At 54.4% G+C, this 27,992-nt stretch overlaps 1 protein-coding gene across 6 annotated transcripts in view; it reads right to left on the bottom strand.

Moving 5' to 3' along the window:
- Window positions 1-796: 796 nt before the first annotated feature.
- Window positions 797-27,992, bottom strand: part of SEC31B (SEC31 homolog B, COPII coat complex component) — a 41,109-nt gene continuing 13,913 nt past the window's right edge. For 5 of the 6 annotated variants that reach the window (XM_039480960.1, XM_039480961.1, XM_039480962.1 and 2 more), the window contains exons 7-26: window positions 27,129-27,313; window positions 26,786-26,885; window positions 25,730-25,891; window positions 23,522-23,674; window positions 22,089-22,319; window positions 20,239-20,313; window positions 18,907-18,996; window positions 18,258-18,366; window positions 17,724-17,902; window positions 15,607-15,733; window positions 14,616-14,761; window positions 13,320-13,493; window positions 11,811-11,999; window positions 10,309-10,531; window positions 9,626-9,925; window positions 5,607-5,662; window positions 4,182-4,328; window positions 3,714-3,830; window positions 2,931-3,002; window positions 797-2,336 (exon numbers count right to left, since the gene is read on the bottom strand). In XM_039480960.1, the coding sequence (XP_039336894.1) occupies window positions 2,157-2,336; window positions 2,931-3,002; window positions 3,714-3,830; window positions 4,182-4,328; window positions 5,607-5,662; window positions 9,626-9,925; window positions 10,309-10,531; window positions 11,811-11,999; window positions 13,320-13,493; window positions 14,616-14,761; window positions 15,607-15,733; window positions 17,724-17,902; window positions 18,258-18,366; window positions 18,907-18,996; window positions 20,239-20,313; window positions 22,089-22,319; window positions 23,522-23,674; window positions 25,730-25,891; window positions 26,786-26,885; window positions 27,129-27,313 (3,015 nt within the window). In that variant the 3' untranslated portion in view covers window positions 797-2,156. The remainder of the gene's footprint in view (window positions 2,337-2,930; window positions 3,003-3,713; window positions 3,831-4,181; window positions 4,329-5,606; window positions 5,663-9,625; window positions 9,926-10,308; window positions 10,532-11,810; window positions 12,000-13,319; window positions 13,494-14,615; window positions 14,762-15,606; window positions 15,734-17,723; window positions 17,903-18,257; window positions 18,367-18,906; window positions 18,997-20,238; window positions 20,314-22,088; window positions 22,320-23,521; window positions 23,675-25,729; window positions 25,892-26,785; window positions 26,886-27,128; window positions 27,314-27,992) is intronic. The other variant, XM_039480966.1, reaches the window with a different exon arrangement.

Raw genomic sequence — 27,992 nt, 5'->3', positions numbered from 1 at the left:
CTTTGGTTCGAGGGCTTGATACCACCCAGGAAGGAGAAGCCAGTTTGTCATCATGACTCAAACTCAAACTACTCAGGGAAACTAAAACAGGGCTATACGGCGAGAGACTGGTGGGGAATCCACCCAATGGGGGAGTTATTATGCAGCATGAAAATAAGTGCCATGAAAGAGTCTGCCCCAGCACCCTTCTGCCCAAGTGCCCAGTGGATAAGCACCCCGCTGGGACACAGGAGCAGGGTCAAAACCCTACTTCGCCTGATTTGGAGCAGGCACTTGAGCTTGAGCCCACTGCACTAGAGACAACGGGCCAGATCCTCAGCTGGTGTGACCTGGTGCAGCCCCGCCAACTCCCATGAAGCAATGCTGAGGATCTCGGCCACAAGTTCAAAGCTTGCACAGTAATATACCTCGGGGTGCTCACTAGTGCAAAACCCCAAAGTCCCCCCAAAGCAGCCCAGGCCCCCCCCCAGCCTGGTGAGGACAGATGGTTTAATACTGGAGGAGAGCACTCAAGGGACATGTGTTGTCTCTGTGCTACGGGCTGTAAGTGGTTTGTAACCAAGGCAGCCGGGGCTCCCAGCATGGTCGAAAAAACGCTGAAGCACAAACCGTCAGGGGAAGCATCCACTTTGCAGCAGTGCCCCAAACCAACAGCCAGCTGCAGAGCCAGGCTCTGCCTTTCGCCCCTGAAGGCAGAGACGACCCCCAAGCCCTGTTGAGAATGGCAGCTGCCCCAAAGGGACCTCTCTTCATAACCAAAGGGAGGGCGATCCAGAGCCAAGGAACGAGATGCCAATTTCACAAAAAGCAGCTTTATTGAGGCACTTTGTGCTGACAGAGCGAGGGAGAGACACCCCCACTCCTGAGGGTCCCAGCAGAGCAGGGGGTGCTCTGGAGGGAGAGGCTGCCCCTGTGCTGGATAGCAGGGGTGTCAAACAGCATGGAACGTCACAGGGCAAGGGGAGGGCGTCACCAGCAGGGGGCTGGGCAGCACGAGAGCTACATATGCCCTTAAATACCTTCCGCCCTCCAAGCGCCAACCCCATGGCCCCATCACCGCTCCGGTTCACTAGAGCCAACACCAGCTGAATGCCAAGCCAGGGCTCAGCATGGCCTCCAGCTCCGACAGCACCATTTCCCACAGCAAGTGCCCTCCCTTTGCTGTGCCAATGGGCCTTGCAGGATGAAGGGGATGTGTCCCAGACTTGGATGGGAGGGATCCACTGTGCCCCCAAGCTCTGGGGCCCTCCCCATGAAGGGTGAAGTGTTCAGAGCCGGCTAGGGGATTGGCACATCTCCCACGTGTTGAAATCCCCATGCCAGCTCTGAAATCCAAGCCTAGGGGCTTTCACACAATACTGGCTGGCAGCAGGACAGGTGCTCGTGAGGCTGGGGGCCAGTCCGTGCAGCTTTCAGAACAAATGCTGCATGTTGCGAGGTAGCCTAGAGAGAAGCCCAGCGCTCCCCATGAGAAGTAGAGGAGCCAGAGAACACAGGGGGCCAGGATGCAGAAGGGTTTGGGTGTGGGGAGAGGCGCTCAAGGGGCGCAGTGGGGGAGGGGGACGGAAAAGGGAGCCAGATGCAGGGTGCCAAGGAGAAGGCAGGTGCAGAGCAGAGGCCAGCATGCACCCCTGCTGAACCGTCGGCCTAGAGGGCAAGGGGGCAGGGAGAGGGCCGAGGGGGTGAGGCTGAAGGAAGGTCCCTATGGCTGTGTGCATCATGGAGAGTTCAGCTCACAGCGAGGCTCTGCTGTAGCCTGGTGGTCTCCCCATCCCCAGAGGGGGGCGCAGGGGTAGCCTAGCAGGCCCCTTGCTTTGCCCTTGTGCAGGTGCCTGCCACGCTGGACAGCCTCAGTTTGAAAAGCGGCTGAAGGGGCAGCCAGGAGTGAGTCTCCTCTCATCTCTGTATGGGGCCGGGGTGGAGCAGACACACAGCTGGTCTGGGAGGATCTCAGTGCAACCTAGCTGGCAGTACTAACACTGACAAGCCACGGGAAGGAGAGAGTCAGTCCCCGGTGGGGTCTCTGCAGGGGGATGGGGACGGCCTGGCTCCCACACGCTGCTCGGGAGCTGGAGGGAGTCTGCAGCCCCACGCTCGGATTTGCCATCCCGCTCGGTCTCCACGGCGACCGTGCCCCCCCGCCTCCGCACCAGGCGCTAGACATTCAGCTTGCTGGCGATGGTCATGAGGACTTTCAGGATGGGCATGAAGCCAGACACCTCACTGAAGCTGCTGCTGCCCACCACCTGGGTGTGGACCAGCAGGCCCTGCTGGTAGCTGCGGGCCTCCATGCAGCGAGCGATCTCATGCAGCCCCATCAGGATGTGAGGGGAGAGCTGTGGGAAGGAGCACAGACACCTCAGCCTCATGCTCTACCATAAGCCCCCCATGCCAACTGTCTGATCCGCCCTCAGCCAAGCGCCAGCTGTGGGGCAGGCATTGCTCAGTGACAGGGCCTGAAGGACCATCCCCACCCCTCACCCTCACCAAGACTCTTTGGACCCTCTCCCTGCTCCGCTCTGGTGGATCAAGCTCCCCAATCCCAGCCTAAAGCCAAGTCTCTGCTGAGTCACCTGTCAGGGAGCTTCCTTCTTGCCCAACGGGAGAGAGGCCAGTGGCCTGACTGGTCAGTGGGTGTCTGACATACACACCATGAGTCTCTCCTGCTGCTGTAATGGCAGCACATTGCACCACGCCCCAGCCGCATGGGGCTCCTGCACCCCACATGGGCCAGAGCTGGCACCGCTGTGGGGGAGTTGGGGAAGAAGGGGAGCTCAGCTGGTTTCAGGGATGGATTGAAGGAGTTAAAGGTCGCTGATCTCTAGAGGGCCAGGCACAGAGCACAACTCTTTGCAAAGGGGGCCAAAGCATGGGCACGCAGGAGGGCGCTGGAGCCAGCGGAGGGGCAGGGGACAGGTTCGCACACTTACAGCCTGCTCCCGGAGCTTCTCGTACAAACACTCCAACCGCTGCGCCGCGTCCTCTAATTTCCTTTTGGTTTTCTGAAGTGAAGAGAAATCCTCAGCATGGGCTCTGCTGGGGGCAAACCTCCCATGCCATGGCTGCTCCCACCTCCTCCCAGGGTGCTCTGCCAACGGCTGCACCCCTGGCTCAGCTTGGAACACTCAGGGCATGGACTGTAACAAGCACTGCCACAGCACCCCCTAGCTGTGCCCCATGGGAAACACATCCCCCCATTGCACCTGCCAACAGTGCTATGCCTGCGATGACCCTGGCACATTCCACCCTCTCCAGAGATGCAGCCCAGACTGCTGCACTGCAAGCCCTGCCCAGCCACCCTGTTCCACAGCACGCAGGCCACAGCAGCTGCTTGAGAAACTGTCTGGCGGGCCTGACGGCAAGGCTGGACAGAGGCAGCCTCTGCCCAGCTGCTCCCAGCAATATCCTGCTGTGGCCTCACTTCTCCCCTCAAGACCCTCGTGGGGAGACAAACAAGGGGCTGTGTGGCAGAGGCCCAGTAGAGGCAGAAGTATCCGCTCTGCAGGAAAGGAGATGGGCATAGAAAGACTGCAGAGCATGGGGGGAGGGAAGAGGAAATCCCTGGAAAGAGAAGCAGCACCAGTGGATGGGGTGAGGCAGGGAGAGAAGTCAGCAGCTGAGCTGGGACAAGACCCCACTCCTCCTGGCTCCCAGTCCTGTGCTTTAGTGATGAGATCAACCCGGGAGGAAAAGCAGCCGCAAAGGCGACTCACGGGGTCGGTGGCGACGGCACTGCAGCGCTGCACCAGCCCTTCGAAGGTGGTCTTCAGCCCCTGGTGCTCCGGGGGCAGCTCCTTTCTCTCGATTCTCTCTGTGGGCAGCTGGGGAAACTGACACCAAATGAAAATCAGCCAATGGCAGCGTGCTGACCCCAGGTGAACGCCACATGCCACACCTCACTCCCCTGCCACTGTGGGGAACACATGGCTGCACAGGCAGCTTGTTCCCTTAGAGCCTGCAGCCCTCTGGGGTCCTCTTGACTTGCTTACGCAGCACGGCTCACTCCCTCCTCCCCTGCCCTGCCCGAACGCGGTCATTTCCTACAAGGCTCAGGGAGTGGTCCTGGGGTCCTGGCCATGCTACGGTGGGGAAGCGGCAGATCCAAGCCCCAGTGTCACCAAACGATAGAGCTCTTACAAGCCTGCGAGGAGTCTGGGGTGGGAGTGATGCCCCTGGGTTACCTGCATGCTGCTTTCTTTGGGTGCTCCCGGGGGTGCCTGGCCAAGTTCCTGGGATCTGGGAATCTGAGGCAGCAGGGCCCGCGGCTCTGTAGGGAGGCTCATTACTGGAGCTGTGATTGGAGCTGGAGGGGTGAACTTCTCTGACAACTACCAGGGAACAGAAAACAGCAAAAGAGGACTTGGTGCTTCCACTGAATGACTTTGGAGAACCAGGGGGTTGCCTGCACTTTCCCAGGCCAAATTCATCATCTTTGCTAGCTAAAGAGCCTGGGAGTCTGCAGAGCAATCCTAAAGGTGGGCACAATATGCACCTCTCTCTAAACCCCGAGGGCCCTCAGAACGAGAGCGGGAGGCCCCCCAATGCCCAGCCGGTGACTAGGGCTGCAGGGAGAAACCCCTTGGGCTCTCTGAAATCATTCCATCAAACGGACGTGCCACAGCAGACACTGCCGCTCCCCAGAAAGCCGACTCAGCTCTGCCACGGCACGAGTCATGAATGCTGAGATTAAACGCACAGAGCGCCCGGCAGAACACGCGTTGGGGAAAGTCCCAGGACCTGGGGGGGAGCGTCTCCTGCAAAGACTTCACCCCACCCCGGGAAAGCCAGGGAATCAGGACAGATTTGCTCCAACCAGGCTAGATCAAAAGGAGATGGCTTTAACGAGAGGCTAATCCTGTTGTAGTGAGCACAGCCTGAAGCAGGTTCCCAGCCAAGCTGCCAGAAAGTGCCCAGTGTGTGCTCAGCACAAAAGGGGGCGGGGGGGGGGGAAGGGTGCCAGAGGGCTGCTTATTGCACCTGCCAGCAGGATGCAGCGATGGAAATGGTGTAGGAGCATTTCCTGTGGGGGAACTCAGCTCACAGATCCCCCTGAAGGAGTCACAGCAAGGGCCACTTGGCTGTGGGAGAGCTCCCAGCAACTCCAGCCCGAGGTCTCCTGCAGGAGACAGTATAGCAGCACTCATGACTGGGAGCTCACGGTTACTCCAGCAGGAGGTGCTGTAGGGGCACGGCCAAGCACCAGGTTTAAATCTGGCGGTGCTAGCAGGTTTCTAGCCTGGCTGCTCTCCAAACCTTTCACCCCAGGTGCTGTAGCACAGTGGCAGAGGCCACAGTAGGGAGAGGCCAGCAGATAGGATGGTGTTTGAGGTGCCTAGGGAAATGCACACTGCAAAACACTCGTCCTGGGAAACCAAGCAAGGACGGCTGGCACCTTGGTGAAGGAACAATACGGGCAGCTGGGAGGCCTGGGTCATTCACTGCATGACCTCGAGCAAATCAACTCTGTCTCTGCTCCCCTATTTGCCCAGTGGGGACAGCGATAGCGACGCAGGGGCGTGGGGAGGTAGGCTGGCAGATGCTCCCTGGAGGTAGGCTGGCAGATGCTCCCTGGAGGTAGGCTGGCAGATGCTTTGGCCAAGACTTACCTTTTTTTTCTGAAGGCCTCCCCTGAGAGCAGAGGGATCGTTCCAAGATTCCTGACCTGTGGGGACGAAGAGCAAGACATAGGTGTGAGACTAGATGAGAACTCCAAGGCGGTGGGGCTCAATCTCTTACTGCTCTGTAAGTGGAAGGGCCTGGACCTAGACCCACCTCCCCTTCCAACCCGCACTGTTTGGGTTGCTGAACATTTCATGAAAAGGCTTTGTGGTCAACTCTGGGGCCACAGTCTGAGATTCCCCGCTCCTCCCCGGAGGAGTCCCTTAATTGTGGCTTCAGGCACTGGGGCACTTGGATGGGCTGCGGATCGTTTCTGCGCTATGTCTCATGCCACTGGCACAAGAAAAACACTTCAACTGTCTGCAGCTTCCACATCTCTGCCCTGGCTGCAAACTTCTACCGCCGAGACCGAACCAACACATGGGCAGTGTTCAAGTGCTCCAAGGTCCAGGGCCAAGTTCTGGGCTTCCCATAAAACCAGAGTGTGGCCTGCGCAGTACCAGGGACACAGCTCCGTGCTATGGGCGACAGCGACAGGAACACCCCACAGGGCAGAAATGCAGGCAGGTGGGGGAGGGAGATTTTCCTTTTCTGACAGCAGGCTCAGGACCAGCCCTTGGGAAAGTTTATCCATTCCCACCTGCAAAGTCAATTTCACCTCAGTAGTACATTCCTGGGGCAGTTTCTTTTGATTAGTGATTGTAGAGTAGCTATCCCGAGGGGGGGCTGAGCCTTGACTGGAGCCCTTCAGCATTCCAAGCCAAACAGGCCTCCTACTAAGAGAAGGGCTGGTGTGGGCACAGCCTCGTTTTAAGGCGCGATATCCAAGGAGTCAGTGGAGTTAGAAATAAATGCCAGCTTAGTACATCACTGATCCCTATCTGCTCACAGGAGGCGGCTCGTTAATCACTTGGGAAAGATGCAAAAGGTACTTAGTGCGTTGAATGATTATTAGAATACTTCTGCAGCCATTCCTCCCGGCGGGTTTCAGGGATCACTCTCCGAGGAGTTCGGCTCAGTAGCTTAATTAAGTCTGCAATTATTTCTAGCTCTGGTGATTCCTAAGAGACCGTGTCTTAAAATGCTGCCATGCCCACAAGGACACTTGAGACTAACACAATCTGGCACTGCTCCAGGGCCTTAGACCAACCCGATTCTCAGCCCTTCCATGAACTCTGCTTTACTAAGCAGCCTTTTACTTCACTCTGAGAACTTACAGTCAGCATCAGGCATAAACTCAGCGGACTAGTAACCGCATCAGGCTTTTCTGGGTGCACCCTGACCACCTTGTCTCCTGCAGTCTTGGGAGGACTAACCCTGCCCAGGATGGTGTCCAGGGATTCTCCTTTGCTATGAGCAGCCCTCCCGCTGTTGCTGAGGTGCGCTGAGAGCAATGGAGATTTCTCAAACGACAGTCTGGCGCTCTCTAAATCTAGTTCAGCCACCCGTCACTAGCCTAGCCCGCAGGAATCGCTGGGTGAAATGCTACAGCCGGCATTACACAGTAGCTCAGGCAGGATGATCAGACTGAGGTTTTCAGGCCTTAAAATGGGAGGGGGGAGGCAATGGGGCACCGACCCCAGAAATCAGGAACGTGCTCTCAGGAAAGCGTATTTGTACGCGATCTGTGTACACCCCAGCCCCATTAGCACCAACAGGAGCGAATCATCTGTGCCCCGAGACACAAGACCTCGCACACTTTATCCTCAGCCCAATTCCCGGGGCTTTCGGCCTGCGGGTCTCAAACGGCTCGATGCCAAGCTCAGCGATCCTATTCGTGCGGAGCCCCACGGCTGTTTGTGCCTCTGGTGCAGGGACAGTAGTGGGGACCCTTTGTTCCTGCAGTTCTGCCCTACATACTGTGCTCTCCACCACACAAGAGCCCAATGCCCAGGCAGGCAAAGCCTCAGACTGCTAAGCTCCAGAGACTGGCCCACGGGATTCTGGGCACGCAGCCCCCTCTGTGCAGACGGCTCCTGCGGTCACTTTGCATTACCCCCACTAGGGATGACTGGACAAGACCCTCTCCCCACAGCAAGAGCCGCAAAGCAAGGCCCAGGAATGCAGCAGGGACTGACGGCTCCACAGCAGATTGTACCTAGGAACAGCGGAAGGCATGGGACTGGGACTTAGACCTGCCATCGCCCCCCAGCCCAGCCCTCACTCCTGTCCGCCGCTGGAGGGTGGGGAGCTCGCAAGCAGCTTTAAACTGGCTTTCAAATTCCCCTGGGAAACCAACCCATCCATGCCTCCCTGACAGCTCTGAGCTACCCTACCCATGGCAGGAACCTGCCTCCCCAGCATGCCTGGGAAGAGCCTTGGGGCAGCCTGACATGCATAGTGCTGGGCTGGAAGGAAGATGAGGGGTGAGCTACCACCGTTGGGGTGGTATCTGCTGTCAGCTGTGTAGGAGGAAGAGGAACTGATCCCCGGCCCAGCTGACGCCAGGGTGGGTAGGTGAGAGTGTCGCAGGGGTCATGCTCCAATCCCTCCAGGGCTGGGTGGGAAGCCGTAGAGGGGCTGGAGGCCAAGAGCCCCTCTTTACATTCCTGGGCTCCAATTGCATTAGGTCTGCAGCATCTTAGTTACAGCTGCACCTCCCCTAAACGCACACCGTGCACTCCCCGCTGGCCCCTCGGCACAGCTTTCCAGTGCCCAGCTGCAATGCTGCCACCTAGGTTCCTGCACAGCCACTGGTACAACTGCCCAGACGTGTGAGGCAAATGCTGCACAGCGAGAGAGCAGGCGCGTGTGCAATCTCGTCACATCTCACTGGAAGCAGCGGGACCACCTTCCCCCACTCAGAGGTAGGGGGTTGCTCTTCGTACTGCCTGCAGGATCTGGGTGGGGATCTAGCCAGGGGAAGACACCTGAAAAATCAAGGCAGGTTTTGGAGTCAGAGTCACCATGAAGCTTCTAGTTCATCAGTAACATCTCAACAGCACCCAGTGACCATCTCAGATGGCTCGATCCATCCTGAGCTAAGGGGGCGAGAATCTAGCCTGTTCCCTTTCGGCTGAGGCTGGATGCCAGGTTAGGGGATCCATGGAACCCCCCTTCGGCTGCAGGGTGAATTTGGTTCCAAGGAGCAGTGCTGGATTGACAGCTCTTGGACGCCACGCTCCTGGCTCCAGCCCAACACGAGATACAGCCCAGGCACAAACACTGCAGCCTTCCCCTCGGCTCCAACAACATGCTGCAGTCATGTCCAGCAGGGACCACCTCTAGGATGGTCTCCAGGACCTTCATTCATCAGCCTTTCCCCTGAGGCTGCAACCCAGTGTGATGGTGTCACAGGCAATGCAAACATCTTTCCACCAGGGACTGGCCAAAGACCACCAGCTCGTTTCTTCTGGGCCAGCAGGTGGCAATGACTTCACATCACTCTCCAGCTGGGCTGGATTCAAACCAGCAACCAGGTGGGGAACGGCTCCAGCACCAGAACCCATGAACAATGCTGACAAGGCCCAGGAGAGTCTGAAACAGGTGGAGAGCCCATTGGGAAAGGGGAGCGAGGGGCAGAAGCTGGAGTGCAGCAGAAGGAAGCATTTTATCCCACAGCCAGGTGAGCGAGGATCTCTTCCTTGGAGAGAGAACCCATCACTCCCAGCACGTCTAAGGCACCCATCATCCTGATTAGCTAAGTAGGGATGCCAGTGGAATGATGACCCTTCACCAGTCTGAGCGTGAGTGTGGAGTGTCCCCACGGAAATGCAGCTGCCACTGAAGCAGTGGTTCCCCGAGTGCACACTGGGACCCTGCCAGGCCAGCTCCTCCAAAGGTCGCTGGGAGCAGGATGGAAACGCGGAGGAGCCTGCCTGAGCCAGTCTTAACAGTATTTCACCAGAACTGGGGGTCTCAGCACTCCAGCAACCCCAGCCCTAATGACACGAGTTCTCTTAGCCCATTCAGGGAGCTCCAGCTGCCAGCATCCTGGTATGACAGACCCTCGTTACCAGATCCCATCAGGGATGGGCATGGGCAAAGCCACCCAAACTATACTCACCAGTGGGAGGGGGAGGGATGCTAGGAGCTCCAGGGCCCCCCTGAGGGTAGCCCACACCTAGGGGGCAGCTGAAAGGAGCTGAAGGGAAAAGCATAGGGGGCTGCCCCGCTGTGGGGAGAGGACAGGCTGCAGGATGCTGTGCAGGGACGGAGCCTGGAGGGAAGAAGGTTGATCCCGGTGGTGGAACGCCAGGGGGTGCAATGGGCCCAGGCTGTCCTGAAATAGGAGGCTGATTGGGAAAGGCAGCTGGTCCAGTGAGTCTGGCTCCTGGCAGGCTGAATGGCAGAGGCTGGGACAATGCTGAAACCAAGGAGAACAGCGTCAGCTGGCAGCCCCCTCCTACCAGGAGGAGTGTAATCCCCATGGCTCCCACCCCCCGCTTTGGCAAGCATCCTCCTCTCCCAAGCCATGCCCTGAGAAACATGCCCGGCCTTCCTCCCATATGCACATCCCCAAGCCTCATCCCACCCCGCAGCTTACTGGGGCCTCTCCCAAGGCTCACGACTAAGCTGCAGTGAGGTCCATGAGATCGGCAGCGCATGGGAACTCGGAGCAGCCTGCTCCCCAGCCAAGCTGCAAGCACTATGGCACGTATGGAGCAGAGTCTGACGTGGGCCCAAAGTGCACTCCCTGCCCTGATGGACGCAATGGCTTTATAGGCTGTGTCTCTGGCGCATACTCACCTGGCCCTGGAACTGTAGCTGGTGCCAAGCCAGCAGTGTACTGGCAGTAAGGGGGCCGGCCTCCTGCTCTGGAGTACATACTGGTAGGGGGGGCAGTGCTGGCCTGGGGAGGCGCGGCCCGGGGAGGAACCATGGGCACTGCTGGCACCGGCTGAGGCGTGAAGAGTGAAGGCACTGAAGACTGAACTGACACCGTCGGGGTGAAGGATGGCTGGTACATGAGCTGTAATGAAAACACGAACACTGCGGTGAGCCCCACCTGGCAGTCCTGCTCGAACAAGAGCTGCGGCCACTGTGGGCGCTGCCCCAGCTATCCTGTGATCAGTGGCCAGCCACTAGCCTCTCCTGCCCCAAAAGGGCACACTGGAGACTCCAACAATGGCTGCCCGGCTCAGCCTGGTTGGGAAGCAGGCACCTGGCTTGGCTCCACTTTGCCAGAGCCATGTCTGCTGGCTGTGCCAGTGCAGGGCTTGGCTGCTCTCTTTCCCCATCAGAAGGGCCAGCTCTGCGATGGCACCCCATGCTCCTCCTTCGCTCTCTGTTAGATCCCCGTCCGTCAGGCTGCGATCCTCTGGGAGAGGGACCAGAGTAACCCCCTCAGCCACAGACAGGGGCCTATGATCCCCCGGGAGAGAGACCAGAGTAACCCCCTTTGCCATGGGTGGGGCAGGGCCCTACGAGCCCCCAAGAGAGGGACCAGAGTAAACCCCTTAGCCATGGGTGGGGCCCTATGATTCCTTGACATAGGGACCAGAGTAACCCCATGAGCCACGGGCAGCGTGAGGCCCTACTCTGGTCCCTCTCCCATGGGCTCGTAACTCCCTTAGCCACGGGCAGGGGCCTATGATCCCCTGGGAGAGGGATCAGATTAACCCCACTAGCCATGGGCGGGGTGGGGCCCTACGAGCCCATGGGAAAGGGGCCAGCGTAACCCCTTTAGCCAGGGGCGGGGATGCTGATTTCCTTCCTTCAGGCTGGGCTCCTGCTGCAACCAGGCTCCTTGGAAGGAGGTATTTTCAGTCCGTGACAGGTGCACCCCTCCTACTGAAAACACGAAGGAGTCAGCTGCAGCCCCCCACATCTTCAACACAGAGGTGCAGCCTGCAGGACCACAGGGCACTGCAGGAAATGTGCCATCTCAGTCAGGAGGTCTGGACTAATGGGATCCAGATGGACCATTGTATGCTGGGTATGTCCTCTGTGCAGGCCACACTCCACGAGGAAGAGGAGGGCGGGTGCACTGTAGAGACCAGTGGCTTGTTCTTTGGTTAACCGTGTGCCCCAGAAGTGGCGAGTCTTTCCCCAAACTCTCTTCAGCCCATCAGCACTAGGAAGAGCCCTCAGTTCACGTGGTTTGTACCATTGGAGCTGGTATGCCCTATAGTCAACTGTGCCAAGCTGCCTGAAGGCAGCTACCATCCCGTCAGCCTCCTTTAGCCATCTCCTTCCCTCTCCCCAGTGTTTCTCTGCCCTGGGCATGGGCACCAGGCTTTGAGACTTACCTTCTCTGGATGCCTGGGACCCGGTCTGCGGGCTGACCCTTCTGGAGCAGAGCTGCTCTTGGCTGCTGGCAATGGGTGGCTAACTAGCCCGACGTGCACACGAGCATAGGGGAAAGGAGGCGGCTGCTGATCGCCCACGCTCTCCCCTTGAGCATGGAAGAGACGGTCTCGGAGCTGCTGGATCAGGAGCTGAAAAAATGAGACTTAATGAAGTGCTTCGGGAGCCACGGATGGAAGGCTCCCTAGGGCTGTGAATAACTCCTTAGCTCATTAGGTGCAATACACTGGCAGTGGCATGAACCTTTTGTAAGTATGCAACACCTGATAACCAATCCTGGGGGCCTAATGAGAGGCTGCAAGCTCCAGGGTCCAAGACACCACCCTGATCTCAATTGGGAGAGCTCTCTGAAGCCATGCCGAGGCTCCCCAACCTCCAGGGCTTTCTCCCACTTGAGGGTCCCCAATTTTTTCCCTTCTTCCAAAGTGGATCACCAAACCCTCCCACTCAATGCCTGCCCCACCAGAGTGACCGCTGTTTGGTTAAGTGCTGCCAAGAACTGCAAAGAGCAGCACGGAGATCCCCTCTCCTGCCTTGGCCTCCAAGGCCCCAGAGGAGACTCTTTGAGGCAGATGAAGCTCCCAAGGAGAAAGAACCACCCCAAGGCGGGGCTGAAATGAGCTGGTACGGGCCAGTACGGTGTACCAGTAAGAACCCGCACCGGCCTGTACTCAGCCCACATTAAAGCTCTGCCGCGGCAGCACTTTAATGTCCCTGCCCCTTTTGCCTTCCGCGTCGGCGGCCCTGCTGGTAGAGTCCGTACTGGTAGGGCCGCCGCCAGGAGAGGCAAAAGGGGCGGGGACGTTAAAGCGCTGCCGTGGCAAAGGACACTGCAGCACTTTAACGTCCCTGTCCCTTTTGCCTCCCCTCAGCCGCTAACGGGCGGCGTGGGGCAAAGGCAGCAGCTGCCCTGGGGTTGGCAATTTAAAAGGGCCTGGGGCTCTGGATGCCACTGCCCCGAGCCCTTTAAATCGCCACGGGAGCCCCAGGCGGTGCAGGCCAGGTGGCCTGGAAGGGCTGTCTTGGGGATGCTGATCCCAGCCCCGCCCTTTCCACCAGAGGCCCCGCCCCTTCCAGGGGCCAGAGCCAGCCACGACCCCGTACCTGTAAGCGTCCTCAGGGCGGGGAGGGATAGCTCAGTGGTTTGAGCATTGGCCTGCTAAACCTAGGGTTGAGAGTTCAATCCTTGAGGGGGCCACTTAGGGATCTGGGGCAAAAATTGGTCCTGCTAGTGAAGGCAGGGGGCTGGACTTGATGACCTTTCAAGGTCCCTTCCAGTTCTAGGAGATTGGTATATCTCCAATTATTACTTATTACTTACTTTCACCCTTGCCCCAAGGGAAAGATTCCACCTTCATCATAACCTACAGCTTCCTGTTGCATGCTGGCTCTCTACACCGCAACTTCCAAGTCTCTCCAGCACCTTCTCTGCCTATCTATGTTTCACTTACCTCATCAGAGCTGCGGGGTAGATAGCTCATTGCCGCCGCCAAACACCCTTGCGATGCCAAGAGGCTGGCATATTGGGTGACCTGCTCTGCCAAGACAGGGCCCAAAGCTGGCCCCGCGGAGCCTCGGAGCATCTCAATGGACCTGCTCAGCACCATCACTTTCTCCACCAGGTCCTGACAGGGCGAGATGAAGACACAACACATGTCGTAAGTTCTCCATTGAGTGCGAGCCTTGCTGTACTATCCATCTCATTCGGACACACACCGGGAGGTGGTGTAGGGCCAGAAGGCAGCCCAAGGGAGAGAAGGAAGATTTCATTGAACAGTCCCCGAACAGGAACGAATTTCATTCAGCACCACCTATTTCAGAGCCAGGAACATAAGAGCAGCAGCACTGCTGGGTGTGAGATCTGGGATGGGAAACTGACCGGGCTAGTTTCCTGGTAAGGAACCAAACAGCACCTGCCAGCATCTCTTTAATGGGCTTTCCTCCGGGAGCCTCCATGAGACAGAAAATCCCACCTTGGGAGGGAAAGGGTTAAACATTGTCCTGAGAAGGGCTCTCCAGGGCTACAGGACACAGCAGCAGAGCTAGCTATGGTGATTATCAGCTGGTCCTTCCTGGGTCGTGAAGGGGTGTCCCTGGCTCCCAGTTCAGGAGGGGAAAGGCCAGCTCTGAATAGAACCAGACGAGGCACTGAAGACACATACACCATTACCCTATTTCTTGGGCACAGGGCAACAGGGCTGAGGGCCTCTGTGGCAGAGGCATGTCCGGGGGTGACTCACTGGATGGCCCAAAGACACTGAGGGTTGCCCAGGTAGGAAGGACAGTCTAGCAGACAGGGGTACTGGGCTGGGACTCGGGAGACTGGGTTCCTTTCCAGCTCAGTCACAGACATCCAGTTCCCCCCGTCCCGGGAAACGGGGAAAGCACGGCCCCACCTCTCAGGGGGTTGAGAGGATGATACGCAGAGGTGCTCAGAGACCATGCTGGTAAGTGACATCTATGTTCCTAGACAGACAGATCAGCACCAGGCCCCGTCCATTGCACTGCAGCCCATCCTGCCGCTGAGCACATGCTGATCCAGGCCCTTTCGTGTCGACAGACAATTCCTTGCAACTTAACACAAGGCTCCTTTAGCCAGAATCTAGGCTAGGAGGAGACCCAACTACTACAGCTGGAAGTTGCAGGACTGGAGAAGCTGGAGCTCAGGCTCCAATCTGTCTCTTTTGGGAGCCTGCAGACAGACACTAGCCTATAGAGGTTTCATGCCCACATCAAAGCACCTGTACCTGCAGAGCTAGGGGCGATGAGGTCTCGTGGTTTTTTACCCAGCATTTTGCCAACCTCTCCACATTGCCGGATGAGACGTAACATAGGCAAGCTTCACTGGACAGCACCCCCTTGCCTTCTGACTCCAGACGGGCCCCCAGCAAATCTAAAGGGAGGAGGAAAAGGGGCAGTTTCCACTTATTTGCTCCCATCTGGCCAACTCCTCCTCCCCCTGCCCAGCTCTCAGAAATCGTGTGATAGCTTTGCACACTGGCAACTTAGGAGCCACATGGTGCAGAGGCTGGTGTCACCAATGAATCCATAGCCAAGAGCCTGGCTAAAGCTAAATAGGGAAGGAAACAATACAGCAAACCCCTGTCATTCAGCTACCGTTCACCAGCTGGTTCCCAGCTAATGGCCTCCAGAGCTTTTATACCCCCGATCGCTAGCTCATTCCTGGCCAGCCACATTTCCCACAAGGGCCAGCCCAGTCCTAGCCCTAAACAGGCTCTAAGAGGAAAACTACTGAGCCCTCACCAAGTGGCTCTCAGCCCGTTCCCAGGCTTGCGAGTGCGTGAGGACTGCAAGCAGTAGGAAGAACCACTTGCAGGTGGGGTGCACCCCTCCTACCTTCCCTCTCCCCAGGAGCTCCGGCCCCTTCCCAGATGAGCCCTGTACATATACACACCTTTCTCAGGGCCTAGGCCCGGGCAGCAGTAGAAGTCACTGCCCTCTCTGCCCATAGCTCTTCCCAAGCCATGGATGCAAACCGAAGAAGATATTGGCACATCCTTTTCCCATACCATGAGACTTTGCCCTGCCTTGCCGTTCATATAGCCCACTTCCACTGATTCTGTTCTTCCTGCCTTGGCCCACAGATGGGTCACATTCTCATTTGTCTTGTCCGGGATGCCCTTAGCCCACTCTGAAAGTATTTCCTCCCAAGATCCATCCACCTCTCTCTGTAGACAGCGCGGAGGCACTCTGCACCAAATGAAGTACCCCACCTACCACAGAGCTGGGCATAGTCCTCCTGCTTGGAGTACGTTAACAAGATGGCCAGAGCCTCCTTCCAGCTCTGCAGGTCACATGTGCAGATTACATCTCGCCAGTTCTGCTGCACGATGGAGGAAAGCAGCTGCAGGAGAAGCAAACAGTCCATCAGTCCACAGATTTGAACCTCAGCTGCAGCTATGGAGATCCATACCTGCTCACACAGAGATCTACCTTGCACTTGGGTTAACAGTGTGACCCTGGGGAGAACCCTTAGTGCCACCTGGCAGAGGGCCCCCCATACTGTAACTCACATCAGGCCTGACATACTCATTCCCTCAACACACTGCTGTTAGAATATGTACCTCAAAGATGTCCGGTAAGGTATCGTATGTAAACTGGTGACAAGCTGGTCCTGAAAAATCATTGTGATGTATGTGTGCTTAAAATGTGTTCAGCCTGCCCTAGACAGAGGAATGTGCCTTTACCTGTCTGACCAGCTTGGCTACAGGCAGAGTACAATGAAAGTACATTTACATAGAAGGCAAACAAAGCCATCAGGCTAAACAAGCTGGGGAGAAGACTGCTTAACAATCATGCCAGGAACGGAGTCTGCACCCCAGCAAGCCTTCCTGGCTCTTGAGGCAGAGACAATGGACTTTGAGAGCGAAAAGAACTTTTAGTTACCCATCACTTAGAAACTGCACTGTTTGATTCAGTGAATGTTGGGTCCAGAGGGCTAGAGATGCTGGTAACTTGAGGTGAGCAAAGGCTTGTCTACACTTAAAACGCTGCAGCAGTGCAGCTGCGCCACTGTAGTGAATCAATGAAGACACTACATACGTCAATAGGAGGGGGTCTTCTGTCAACATGGTACTCCACCAGCCTGAGAGGCGGGAGCTAGGGTGATGGGAGAATTCTCTCATTGACCTAGCACACACTACACTGATGGTTAGGTTGGCTTAACTACACCATTCAGGGGTGTGGATTTTTCATACCCCCAAGCAATGTAGTTCTACCAACCTAACTTCCTAGAGTAGACCAGGCCTAAGAAAACTGCTTAGACAAAGATTGTAACTTGCTAAGATTAAATTTTAGTCATAAAACTAGAATAACTTTCTTAAAGAACCAGGATTTAAGTGATACTAAACCAGAGAAAGAGATAGGCCTGGGTACAAACAAAACACAGCACGCTTGCTAAGCTAACAGGCTGGTGTGTGCTCTCGCTCTTTGGAGGCAGCAAAGATAATACCAGCTGTGAGTGCCCAACGAGAGGGACTGGATGCGGCAGAGACACGTCTCTGGGGAACTCGGGCGCTGGGTTCACTGACTGTTTCCTGCAAGGCAAGGTTTAGATGGGCAGAGTCTTGATGAGCGTGCTGGCCAGGCAGCCAGGGAAGCAATGCACAGCTTCGTAGCAGCAGAGCTCTCACTCTTGCTATGGCAGAGCGGTAACACAGTGGCTCTCAGCTCTAGGTGGTCTGAGCAAGATATCACACAGAGCCACACTCGCATGCAGTGTCCACATCACAGCTGCTCACATGCGGCTGGAATGATACAGAATTTGCCCCCATGGTCCACCGCTGTTCCTCCAGCGGTAACTGGCACTTAGTGCTTCCAAAGGTGAAAACCCACCCATGCCCCTGTCTAGTAATGCAATGCTGTAGACAGAGGAGGAAAATTCTTTCCTGGTTCTTACAATGGTCAGTTTATGCCATGCAGCATGGGATTCAACCAGCTCTGTAGCTACATAAGAGAAGTGTCATTAAGGCTCAGGTAATGTCGATGGGTTTCTAAAAGGGTTGGATAATTTAAACTGCAACCTGCAGAAGATACCAGAAGCTGGACACAGAGAAGGGCGGAAATCTTGGCTCTGCAGGCAGATCACTTGTTGGATGAGAGCAAGTTTTATAAAGGTATCATGAGCGCAGTGTAAATACCTAGACAAAGCTGGAAATTAGATGGACAGAGCCCTCAGTTCAGCATTTCACCCCTGCCAATGCACTCTCAGGGGCATTCACAGCCTCCTGCGTATACGCAGGCAAGCACACCTGCCTGGGCCCCATCCACCTCAGTCTGTTCTCTTCTGCCCCGCACTCCCTTTCCTGCCTGGATATACACTGCTGGGCACTCACCTGAGAAATCTTTGTTTTCCGTTTGGCAAAGTACTGCATCTGGGTCTCCCGCAGGAGCGTCTCCCCCCCGGCGATAGCCAGTATGATGGCATCAGCAAAACGGTCAGCCCTCATGCACAGCTCCACAGCGCCGGCAAAGTTCCCCACCAGGAGCGCCTGGCTGATCAGCCCATCTGTGTCTGGAGAGGGGGAAAGGAACACACAGCACTATGGTGAGCAACTGAACAGTTCATCCAGGGGCCACCCACCACCCTGGCTGCAATGAACCGTGGACACTAGTGAAAAGGCAGCTCTGCAACAACTGCGATCCATCTCCAGGCCTTCACTCCAGAAACCACGTGTGCTGAAAGTGGATCCTGATCCAGCATTAGGGCTTCTGTCCTCTATGGGCCTTCCACTGCACGTGCACTGGTCAATGCCAATGGCACGGAGAGGGGATGTGGGTTGAGGTACACTGCAGAGTGCGTCACCAGGCCAGGCTGTGTCACTTCATAGGGCAGCGGCTCCCTTCGCATAATGCCGTCCATGCAATACCTGCTGTGACCGGGATCTCCAATGTGCTCATGTCCTGAGGGACGAGGTGGTCAAAGAACCCTGACGAGGAGGAAGCAGTACCCACTTCGGTCATGGAGTGTCTTGAGCCCTGTGCAAAGAGAGCAGGGAGAGTGTACATTGACGTGAGCCACACCCAGAAGAACAAGCCTGACCAAGACAGTTTCAATGGATTACAGAGCTGGTGAGGGTGGTTTGTTCTACCTGGCTGGGAGTTTCTTTCTATAGCTGATTTCAGCATGGACGCTCACAGGCCGCCTCCTTCATATCTCTTGCCACTGCACTATCACTAGTGCAGCTCCACCAGTGTAGCGATGACAGGAGTGCCAGCCTGCCCCAGAAGGTGCCAAGAGGACACCCAGAGGCCGTGCCATGGAGCTAAGTTAGGGTTAAGGTTAACCCTCGCACTCAAGAACTCAGCGCTGCTCGAACAAGGCTTGCTGTAGCGTCATCAACAGCCTGCATGTCACCATCCCTTGCAGTAACTACCTAGCCCATCCAGTCTGCCCTCCTGCATAACTCAGTCCACAGATCCTCGCCCAGGGAGTCCTGCACTGAACCCCAGAACTTGCTGTTCATTCCACTCTCTGACACCCACTTCTCAGTGACCAGTGAGGAGTCCAGGGCCTACCTGAGGAGGCGGCTGTGCAGCCTGAGCCAAGCCATCTGCCTCAGGAAAGTGCTGCTTCTCTGGGATACCGTTCCCCAAACAGGACGTGATCTGTGAAGAAATGGAGTCGTGGAGTCAAGCCTCTGTCACAAAGCTGAACGTGTGGGCAGCAGAAAGGCCAAGTCGCCTGGAGCCACAAATGACTATCGGCTTCCCCAAGCACTTTAAGAGCCGGTTTAAAATCACACTCTGTATTTAACCACCCCATCCTGCATCAGAGGCACCACCTCTCCCGGCCCCACTTGCTACTCAGCTAGTACAGACTCTCTGCCCCTTGCCATAACACTGCCCTCACTGGTGCAAGATCCATCTCCTTTGCAGCTCTGTCAGTGTCATCTGAAGCAGTATTCCAGTAACTTACCACCTCATCCACTTTCCACACCTCACCCAGCTCTCTCTCTTCTCTCTGAGTATTAGGAGGGGAGTTAATAACATGTGGTGCTTGCAGAGACAGTCTGGACAAAACTGAATTGCGCGATGCATCAGTTAAAGCTGCAGCAGAATTTTCCTTTTAATGGGACCTCTGTTTGTGCTGAACTCCTGAAATTTCTAGAGGCTCCTTGTACACTCCCTCAGAGTCACCTGCTTTGGGACTCATTCATGAGATGAGTGAAGGTTTGAGTTAGGGGCTGGCATCTTGTAAAGCTATCCTGGGTAGGGCAGAAGCCTAGTGATCAGGAGAGATTAGAAGAGAGAGGAGGAACACTCCCTGATTCCACCCTCCCTGTTGCTCCCACGCAGCAGCTCAGTGGGTTAAGTGTATTAACCTTTCACCTCTGGAGACCAAAATTCAAGTCTCAGCTTAGATCACAAGTGGTGGTCTCATGATAGCTCCCATTTGCGCATCGCAGAACCGCCAGACAATTAGCCAGCATCCGACCTAGGCAGAGCCTGCCAGAGCGTCCTGGAGGCCACATCCAGACATGCTGGAGGAGCTGCCCAGGTGAGATGGAAGTCAGGATCAAGGTGCACTGGGAGAGCTGAAGAGAGGGATTGAAGCCTGAACTATGCCCCGCCCTAGCCAGCACATTATAGCATGGTCACAAATGAAGCAAATCAAGCATGCACTTTCTAAGTCCACAGGACCAGTCCTAGTTCAGGTGCAAAGATGTTCAAGCTACACCTCCAAGTGAAACCTTATGGGAGGAATTGCTTATAAAATACATAGTGCGGCAGATCCCTCTTTCCTGCACTCCCTGAATCTGTTCTTCACCCGTCCCCTAATTCACCTGCCACTGCCCTAAAAGGACCCTCTGTTAAATAAAGACATTGCTTAGCAAGAAGGCCACTTACCTTCTTCTGCAGCTCCTCTTTACTATAGCCCAGCAGCTTCAGGAGTTTAGTCCTGGATTCTGGCTCCATGTTCACCTGGGCCCCAAAGGGAATCGGAGACAAAGAGGTGTGTAAAACCAGGCGTCTGCACAGAGACAACACCCAGCTGCCGAATATAGTGCAAAGCGTAGTGCTCAGTTTATAGATTAGCACCAGGGGACCCTGGGTGCTCCCTGGGACCTGGAATAAGCTGCCCTTTGGAAGATGAAGGCTGAGACACTGCTAACCTCGTCTACCCCAGCAATGCAATAAAACCTGGTTATCGCATTCTGTCAAATACATTGCGCGCAGACACTGATTAACTAACCGGGGTGCTGCTTGCTTTAAACACACTACACTACACTTGCTTTAGCCAGCTACACTACGGTGACGATCCCCACACTGCAGGATCACTCCTGTAAGCTGCAGTGCTTTGGAACGGTACTTGAAAGTACTGCATTTATGTGAGAAGAGATGCCTATAGCACTTGTCAGGCAGCACAGTCCAGTGAACAGAGCGCTGGGCTGGGAGTCAGGAGATCTGTGTCACTATGTGTCCTTGGGCAAGTCACGTCTCTCTGTGCCTCAGTTTCTCCAAGTGTAAAATGGGACTTCTGTAAAGCTCTCTGAGATCTAGGCACGGAGAATTCTGTATAAGCACTAAGTACTATCACTACTCATGGGCGTGTGTTACTGATTTCCTCTCTCACAACACAGCCTGCTTGCGATCCACAGGCCACAGTTTGAGAAGGCAGCACTGTCTACTAGAGAGAAAACTGGACTGGACCACTGAATGGAGCAGGCTGCTATCTCCAATTGTAGTCTGTGGCCGACAGCGGTACATGGAACACAGAGTCATTTCGGTCCCAATGGCTAAGATGTTGGGTGGGATTTGAAGGTGATCGGTTCCAATGAAAGAAGGGGCTAAATCAAGCAGTTTACTCAGGGCCAGATTCTCACATGTTTACTTGTGTGGAGTAGGACCTTGCTCCTCCAGCCAGCCTCATTTAAGTCAATGGGACTACTTGTGGAGCAAGGTACTGTTCCATTTGAGATTGCAGCCCTCAGCCTGTCTGAAGTCAAAGCTCCCAGTGATGTTGTCGGGAGTTTTGACCGAGTGCGGACAGAGGATTTAGCCCAACTATGTCCAAGCTAGACAGAAGCTGATCTAGTTCTTGCAGGCCCTGGCTGGAAGGCAAAGCACTCTTGGCTAGAGCACCTCTCTTTGGCTGTATTTGGAGGGAACAGCAAGGTTCCCTGGGCCTCAGTTAAACACAGGCAGGATCTCAAACTGATGGGCCTTAAGGACCTCAGAGTCTGCCATGAAAGATAGAGGCAAAGCACTCAATCACCTTCTGGATGGTCTACACGGCAACAGGGTTGAGGGAGGGAGCAAACAATCCTGCTGACATCACACCTGCCTCAACCCTTCCAGGCTGATCTCAGCCCATTAGGGCTTTTGCCTGGGGAACAAGGGAGTGCGCTCCACTGAGATCACTACAGGCCTAGAGGAGGCTGAGTGTCTGCCTGACACGGCTGTGTACAGTATCCTTACTGAGAGCCAACAGTCTGATGCCAACACTGTACCTATGAAAAGGAGAGCTGGCCCCCAGCCCTCTGCATTTAGCCTTTAACCAAGGCTTTCCCCAAGCGGGTGGTTATGGGGTGAGTTTATGGCTTAATTCCCAGTCAGTTTGTTCTGTTTATTGCTGTCCCTTGAAGAGCTGGAGATACATGAGGCCAGGGACAAGTGTGATGAGCACATGCAAAACCCGTGCCAGGAATGCAGAGGCATTGGAATGAGGTCTCTCGCCTCCACCAGGGCTGTCCTACCTTCAGGAAGTTCCAGAGGTTCTCTTCAAACTGCAGCTGGGCTGCCTGGATCTTGCTCTGGCAATAGTCCAGGAGGTTTCCCGACTGCAGGGCCATCTGCAGCTCTCTGGATCGGGCCAGGAACTCTGTCTCAGTAACGACTTGGCTGATGAACACCTGGCGCGGGGCAATCTGCTGCATTTGTTGTGCTGGGGCCTTGGTGAGGCCAAAAGTGATTAATTTCCCCCCAAACTGAGAAGGAGAGAGGGAAGAAGTAAGCGTCCATACACGTGAAGGTAAAAACCAGCACACACAGCTCTCGGGAGCTGGAGAGGCCTCAGCAGACGCCAATGGCCCTGAACAGGGCAATCACAAGGAACCCAGGCAGACCACAGCTGCACACACACAGATGCTGCTGTCTTCTGCAGGGATCAAACCCAGGACCTGCAGCATCAGAACCACACTCCTCAGTGACACCCATGGTCTGTGTGTGTGTGCAGTCATACGTAGCTCACTGCAAACATCAACAGCACAGAGGGCCGGATGCTGTTTGGAATGACTCTCCTCTGCAACAGAGGGGCCAACTGCAACAGAGATCATCATACTAATGGAGTATGCTGGAGCCTTTATTTATTGAATTTAGTAATTTTGTATTAGGCTAGGGTGGGTTCATCTCCTGTTGCTACAGTTTCAAGCTCAACAGAGTGAAAATCACAGCTGGTGCTTTTCTCAAATATGGAGACTCTAGGAGCACACAAAGTCCAAAGACAGTGACCACAGACACAATGACCTTACTGGCATAGGGTTATTCCTAGGTCACCCACTCATATCAAGCGTTCTTAAGCCTACGGCCTAGTAACGTACATCTATTTAGCATACATTGATTATAGATGAAATAGCATATGAACTGACCATAACCGCACCTAATACAGTGCTAAATGGATGACAGAAGGAACTAACTGGCTACAATACTACACTGAAATGGCACGGGCCAGGGCAGGGGATAAGAAAGCAGGGCAGCAGCACAATCTGGGAGAAAAGCAGGGTGGCAGAAGAGGAGAGGGAGAGAATAAGGATATGGGGGAAAAGAGGGAAAGGGGAAAGACAGACAATGGACTGGGAGGAAAGGCAGGAGAGAACAGACCTTGCCTACAAGGGAAGCACTTCTGAGACTGGGCTAGTTTCATAACTATCCAATGGGAAGGACATGGGGGTCAAACAGCAGCTCCCTTCCTTCAGAGCAAGCCCCCATCACTGCTATAGGGACAGATGTTGTTGGTGAGGCCTCTGAACACCACAGCAAAGGATTCCCTGCCAACGGAGCCACATAGCCTCTATCAAAGCTGACAGCACCATGAAAACCACAACAGTCTCCAACATGGGAACCAGATCCCCTCTGAGCCCCCCATGGGGGCCATAACCACTCTCCTTTCCAGGTAAGGATGCACACTTACTGCAAACGAGACCCCCACTGGCCTGCGAATCCACTTGGGGGGCTTTTTCAGTGGAGGGATCAAGGTGGTTTGAGCCACCTGCTCTGGCACCTGAAGAGGAGGAAGGGTCTGTCCCGTGCCGAAGGGGTCCAGGTTGTTAAAGGAAGAGGAGATCTGAGATCAGAGAAAGGAAATTTAAAAAAGTTACATTTCACTCTCCAGGCAATAAGATCATTCAGCCTAGCCCAGTTGCTAGTTGGTGAAGAAACAGGACATTAGTATGTTCCTGGGGCAGTGCCACCATATCCTTATGAGAGACATTGCATACCTGGGATACAGACCTTATACAAACCTTAATTAGTTTTAGTTCTTAAATGGGTTTCATCTTGAGAAGTTACTTCTCTCTATTAACATGAAGACTTCCAAAGGGAAGCTGTTTGCCCCACCACCCCACTCCTAAATAAAAGGATTACTGAATGTCATTGTCTCCCACAAACAAGGCAAACAACTGGTCATAACTTGTCTGACTTGTTTTTAATTTTGCTGATGGGGGACTGTTGAGTGGCTGTTTGTTGCGAGGGTCTTTTAAACCAGTTATTTTTATAGGATTTTGTGTTGAGCGTTCTGTGAACTGGCGCTATAACACTATCTCAAGACATCTTCACCCAGAGGACACCGTGGCAGCTTCCTCAAAAGAGTTCTGAGCTATATTTTTAAGATATTTCTGGGAGATCACACACATGCAGCCTTGTGGCATGCAAACATTAACAATTTTTTTAAATTGCTGGCTTAAGCAGGTTGTTCCCCAGAACTGAAGTTCACTATGCATGACCCAACTTGAACCTAACAGGACCAAACTGCATGACTCCAAGACAGGCCTCACACCGGATTTGTCCGAAGACCCTGGAAGGAGGCAGGGAAGCCAGAGTGAGCGAAGATGACAAATAATAAGAACCCAGGTTAAGGCTGAGAAGCCTCACTTTTTAGGTCAACAAGGCAGCTGAGGGAAGACTGCTCTTCCAGAACCCCAAAACTGATCACCACAGGGGGAGGCAGTCATCAACCACCACACAGACTATGCCAACCCTGGACCAGTCTCCCTACACCCAGAAAAAGCCTGCTGATGAGCAGCACTAGGCCAGCCATGGGACCAGTTAACTCCTTGACTGCAGTTCTAGCTCTTATCTCAGAACAGTCCAGAACACCACGAGAGCTGAGGAGTCTGTGACCTGCCTGTTACTTCATTTTCCCTTTTTCTATTTTTGCCCTTTGTTTGTATTAAGTGGAAGACATCCCAGATTGTTTTATTCTCTAATATTAGTGTGGTTGGTTGCACATTTATGTGTATATGGCACCTGTGACGTCTACATAGGGAAGGTGCCAGAAAGTTCACTGGGTTTAATCAACTCTAAACAGCATCATAAAGATACTCATTAAAGCATGTCCTGTCTTTTGAGAGTCCTAAGAAACTCCAAGCTGTCTGCCAAACAAGAGTTGACAAACTTTGGCTTATCAGAATATTCTGCTATGGCCTGTATTGTAATATTTCTGTTGGGGGAAGGGAGCATTGAAATCTAAGAAGGAACCTTTGTAATTGGCTTAAAGGTTGTGTTCCTGACATTAGTTGACAATTTGGTTTTAATATCAAAATATTTAACCTGCTCCAAGCTATAGATTAGAATGGCTTGGATAAAATTCTTTAGTCGGGGTTTAGAACCAAATGGACAGCTACCTCTCTAGATCCCTTCTCAGCAGTTATAAGGATTGATTATTTGTTGTATTGATCTGATTTAACTAATTTTAGCATTTAATTCCAATTCAATACACACTACCTTGGCGATTTGAACACTGTATTATCTTAGTTGTAGTTTGGTTTAGTAGTAGCTTACCTTTGGTGATACGTGTACTTAATTTTATTTTTAACAGCTTTAATAAAATTGATAAAAAGATGCTGATTGACAGAAATCTGATTCAGTAACGTGCGTCCAGAATCCTTGAGGCTTTGGCTGGACGTTAGCCAGCTAACCTAAAGCCAGACCACCTCCCCACAATTAATCCTTGGTTTTCACAAACACCATGTGGACCTGAGGCCAACGCACACCCCTGCACCTGGTGTGCTCACTGCAGAACCTGTGTCCACAGTGAAACAACACTCTACCTTCCAGTGCCCCCTGAACCCAAGCACCAACTGCCACGCCATCACGCCTGTTCTGTTTCATGGGACTCTACCTTGTCAGCCTGAGTCTTCTGCTGAGCTGCTAGGCTCCCGCCCATAACAGAATAAATGTTGATCCACCCATCGAAAGAGGCAGCGGAGAAGACTGATGGATTCCGAGGGCACCACTGGACATCAAAGCACCACTGGCTCTGAGTGGGCAGCTCATAAATCACCTAACATGGATGGGGAAGAGGCAGAATGTTATAAGGAACAGTCACTTGTTTTCCCCCAAGCCACTTACGCATGGCAGGTCTACCACACATTCCTGACATCTCACCATGCACAATGCACCCTGATCATGATCACTTCCTGGTAGCCCACCAGCTAGGACACACTGAAGCTGCAATATTTCAAAATAACTAGCACCAACACCAGGAGGCCCCAGAGAGCTGCAGTGCATAACAGCAGAAGGGTTTGGACTGCAGAATGAAATTGATTTGGAATGTATAACTCTAGTCAGTTTCATTCTGTTTTCAAAGGCTATGACTAGCCTTGGGGTAGCATGTGTCCTGCAGGCACCACACTACAAAGGAAGCCTCCAGTAGCAGGGGGAGGCTCCGGCAGCAGGGAGGCAGAGGGACACTATGCTGCAAAACCAGTGCAGATGTGGGAGGCATGCCTTGGGTACAGAGAGAGCCCATACAGGGTATAATACCTAGGGGTACAGGTATAGGGCATTCTACTCTACTAGTCTAAGCTGCACCTCTCCATCCACACTGCTATTTTTACCCATGCTAGCTGGGTGTGCAAGCGTCTGTACGCTACACACCACCACAAGTGTAGATGTACTTAAAGTGCTTCTGCCCCCAGCACTCTAATGTAGTAGTACCTGCTGTCAAGGGAAGGGGAATAGCAACAAAAAGGGAGAAACAAACCAACAAAAGAAAAGTCCTGGGGTAGGCTGGACAGAGTGCGTTCTCGCTCTCTCCAGAGAGTGGGCATAGGAATGGTGTGGAGAATGCCCCGAAGTGGGACAACACGTTAAATGACACACTTGGCACAGAGTGCAAATACATACCAGGCAGGAAGTGTGTACTTACTGCCATAGAATCAAACCTGCCACGCACCTCACCAATGCAGGGGTTCCAGCACAAGATCCGGTTGTCTTTGGCACTACTGAGAAGGAGCTCAGGGTCAGCCTGGCACCAAGAGATAGACAGGACTCCCCTGAAACAGACCAGACATAACACAGTCACTCCATGAAAGCAAGAAGGTCCCACTCCCTATTCCAGTCACACTGTAGCAGCTTATGTGGACACTTTATCACAGCATAGCAGTTTAGATCACTTCTCTGCCTCAGTCAGACTAGAATGAAACTCAGACATCTCTGCTCCTCAGTTCAAAAGCCAGATAGCCTGACCCTGAAATATGGGAATCCTCCGAGAGGCAGAGCAACAGCCTGGCTCCTACCTCGTGTGCCCCTCCAGCTGGCTCAAAGGAGAGGTGGCAAAGCGTAGGTCCCATATCTGGATCACCGGCATGCGGTCGTCCTCAGAGGAAAGGACCAGCTGGGTAGCAACTTCTGGGTGCCAGGCCATTCCCGAGCAATGCATCTGGAGACACAACGGCACAGGCTGACAACACTGCAGAGCTGACTGGCAACAAACGAAGGCCTGGTTTACACTAATCAGTTAGGTCAACGTAAGACAGCTCACCTCCATCTAATTACGTCAGTGTCCACACTACAGCCTTGTTCCGCCCATATAAGTGCCCTACTACAACGACATAACTCCATCTCCACAAGAGGCACAGCGCTTATGTTGGTGTATTTAGGGCAATGCAGTGTCTGTGTAGGCTGTTAGCTGTCTTGTTAATTTCAGGGTTCCGCAAAAGCTGTGAAATTGACAAGAAAGCCCAGCACCTGGGTCCCCAACCAGGCTGTTGCCAGGTCTCTGCTCCAAGCCAGGCTGCTACCCAGGCTCCTGGCTTGTGCTGCTGCCTGGGCTCCCTGCTGGGAGCTCAGCTGTCCCCTGGGTTCCTGACTCCATGCTCCTGGCTGGGAGCCTGGCTGCCACCGCATGCGCACACACGCACACCCCGATTCCCCTCTGAGAGCATGGCAACCGACTGGACTCCAGACATGGCTCTCCCCACTGGAGGCGAGGAGCCCAGAGAGCAGCTGGGCTCCCAGAGGGGAGCTGCGTGGAGCTGGCCCCCAACACTGCCCCCTCTTCAGTTGGTGGGAGCGCTCCTGGTGAGGACGCACATCACCAACAGAAGGAGGGTAGTGTGGATATCAGCCACCGCAGTAATTACTGCAATGGCTGTAAGTTG

This window comes from Mauremys reevesii, linkage group 7 (assembly GCF_016161935.1).
Source record: "Mauremys reevesii isolate NIE-2019 linkage group 7, ASM1616193v1, whole genome shotgun sequence".
NCBI classification, from domain to species: Eukaryota; Metazoa; Chordata; order Testudines; family Geoemydidae; genus Mauremys; species Mauremys reevesii.
Note: the sequence above shows the minus strand (reverse complement) of the source record. Positions and strands in the feature narration are given on the sequence as shown.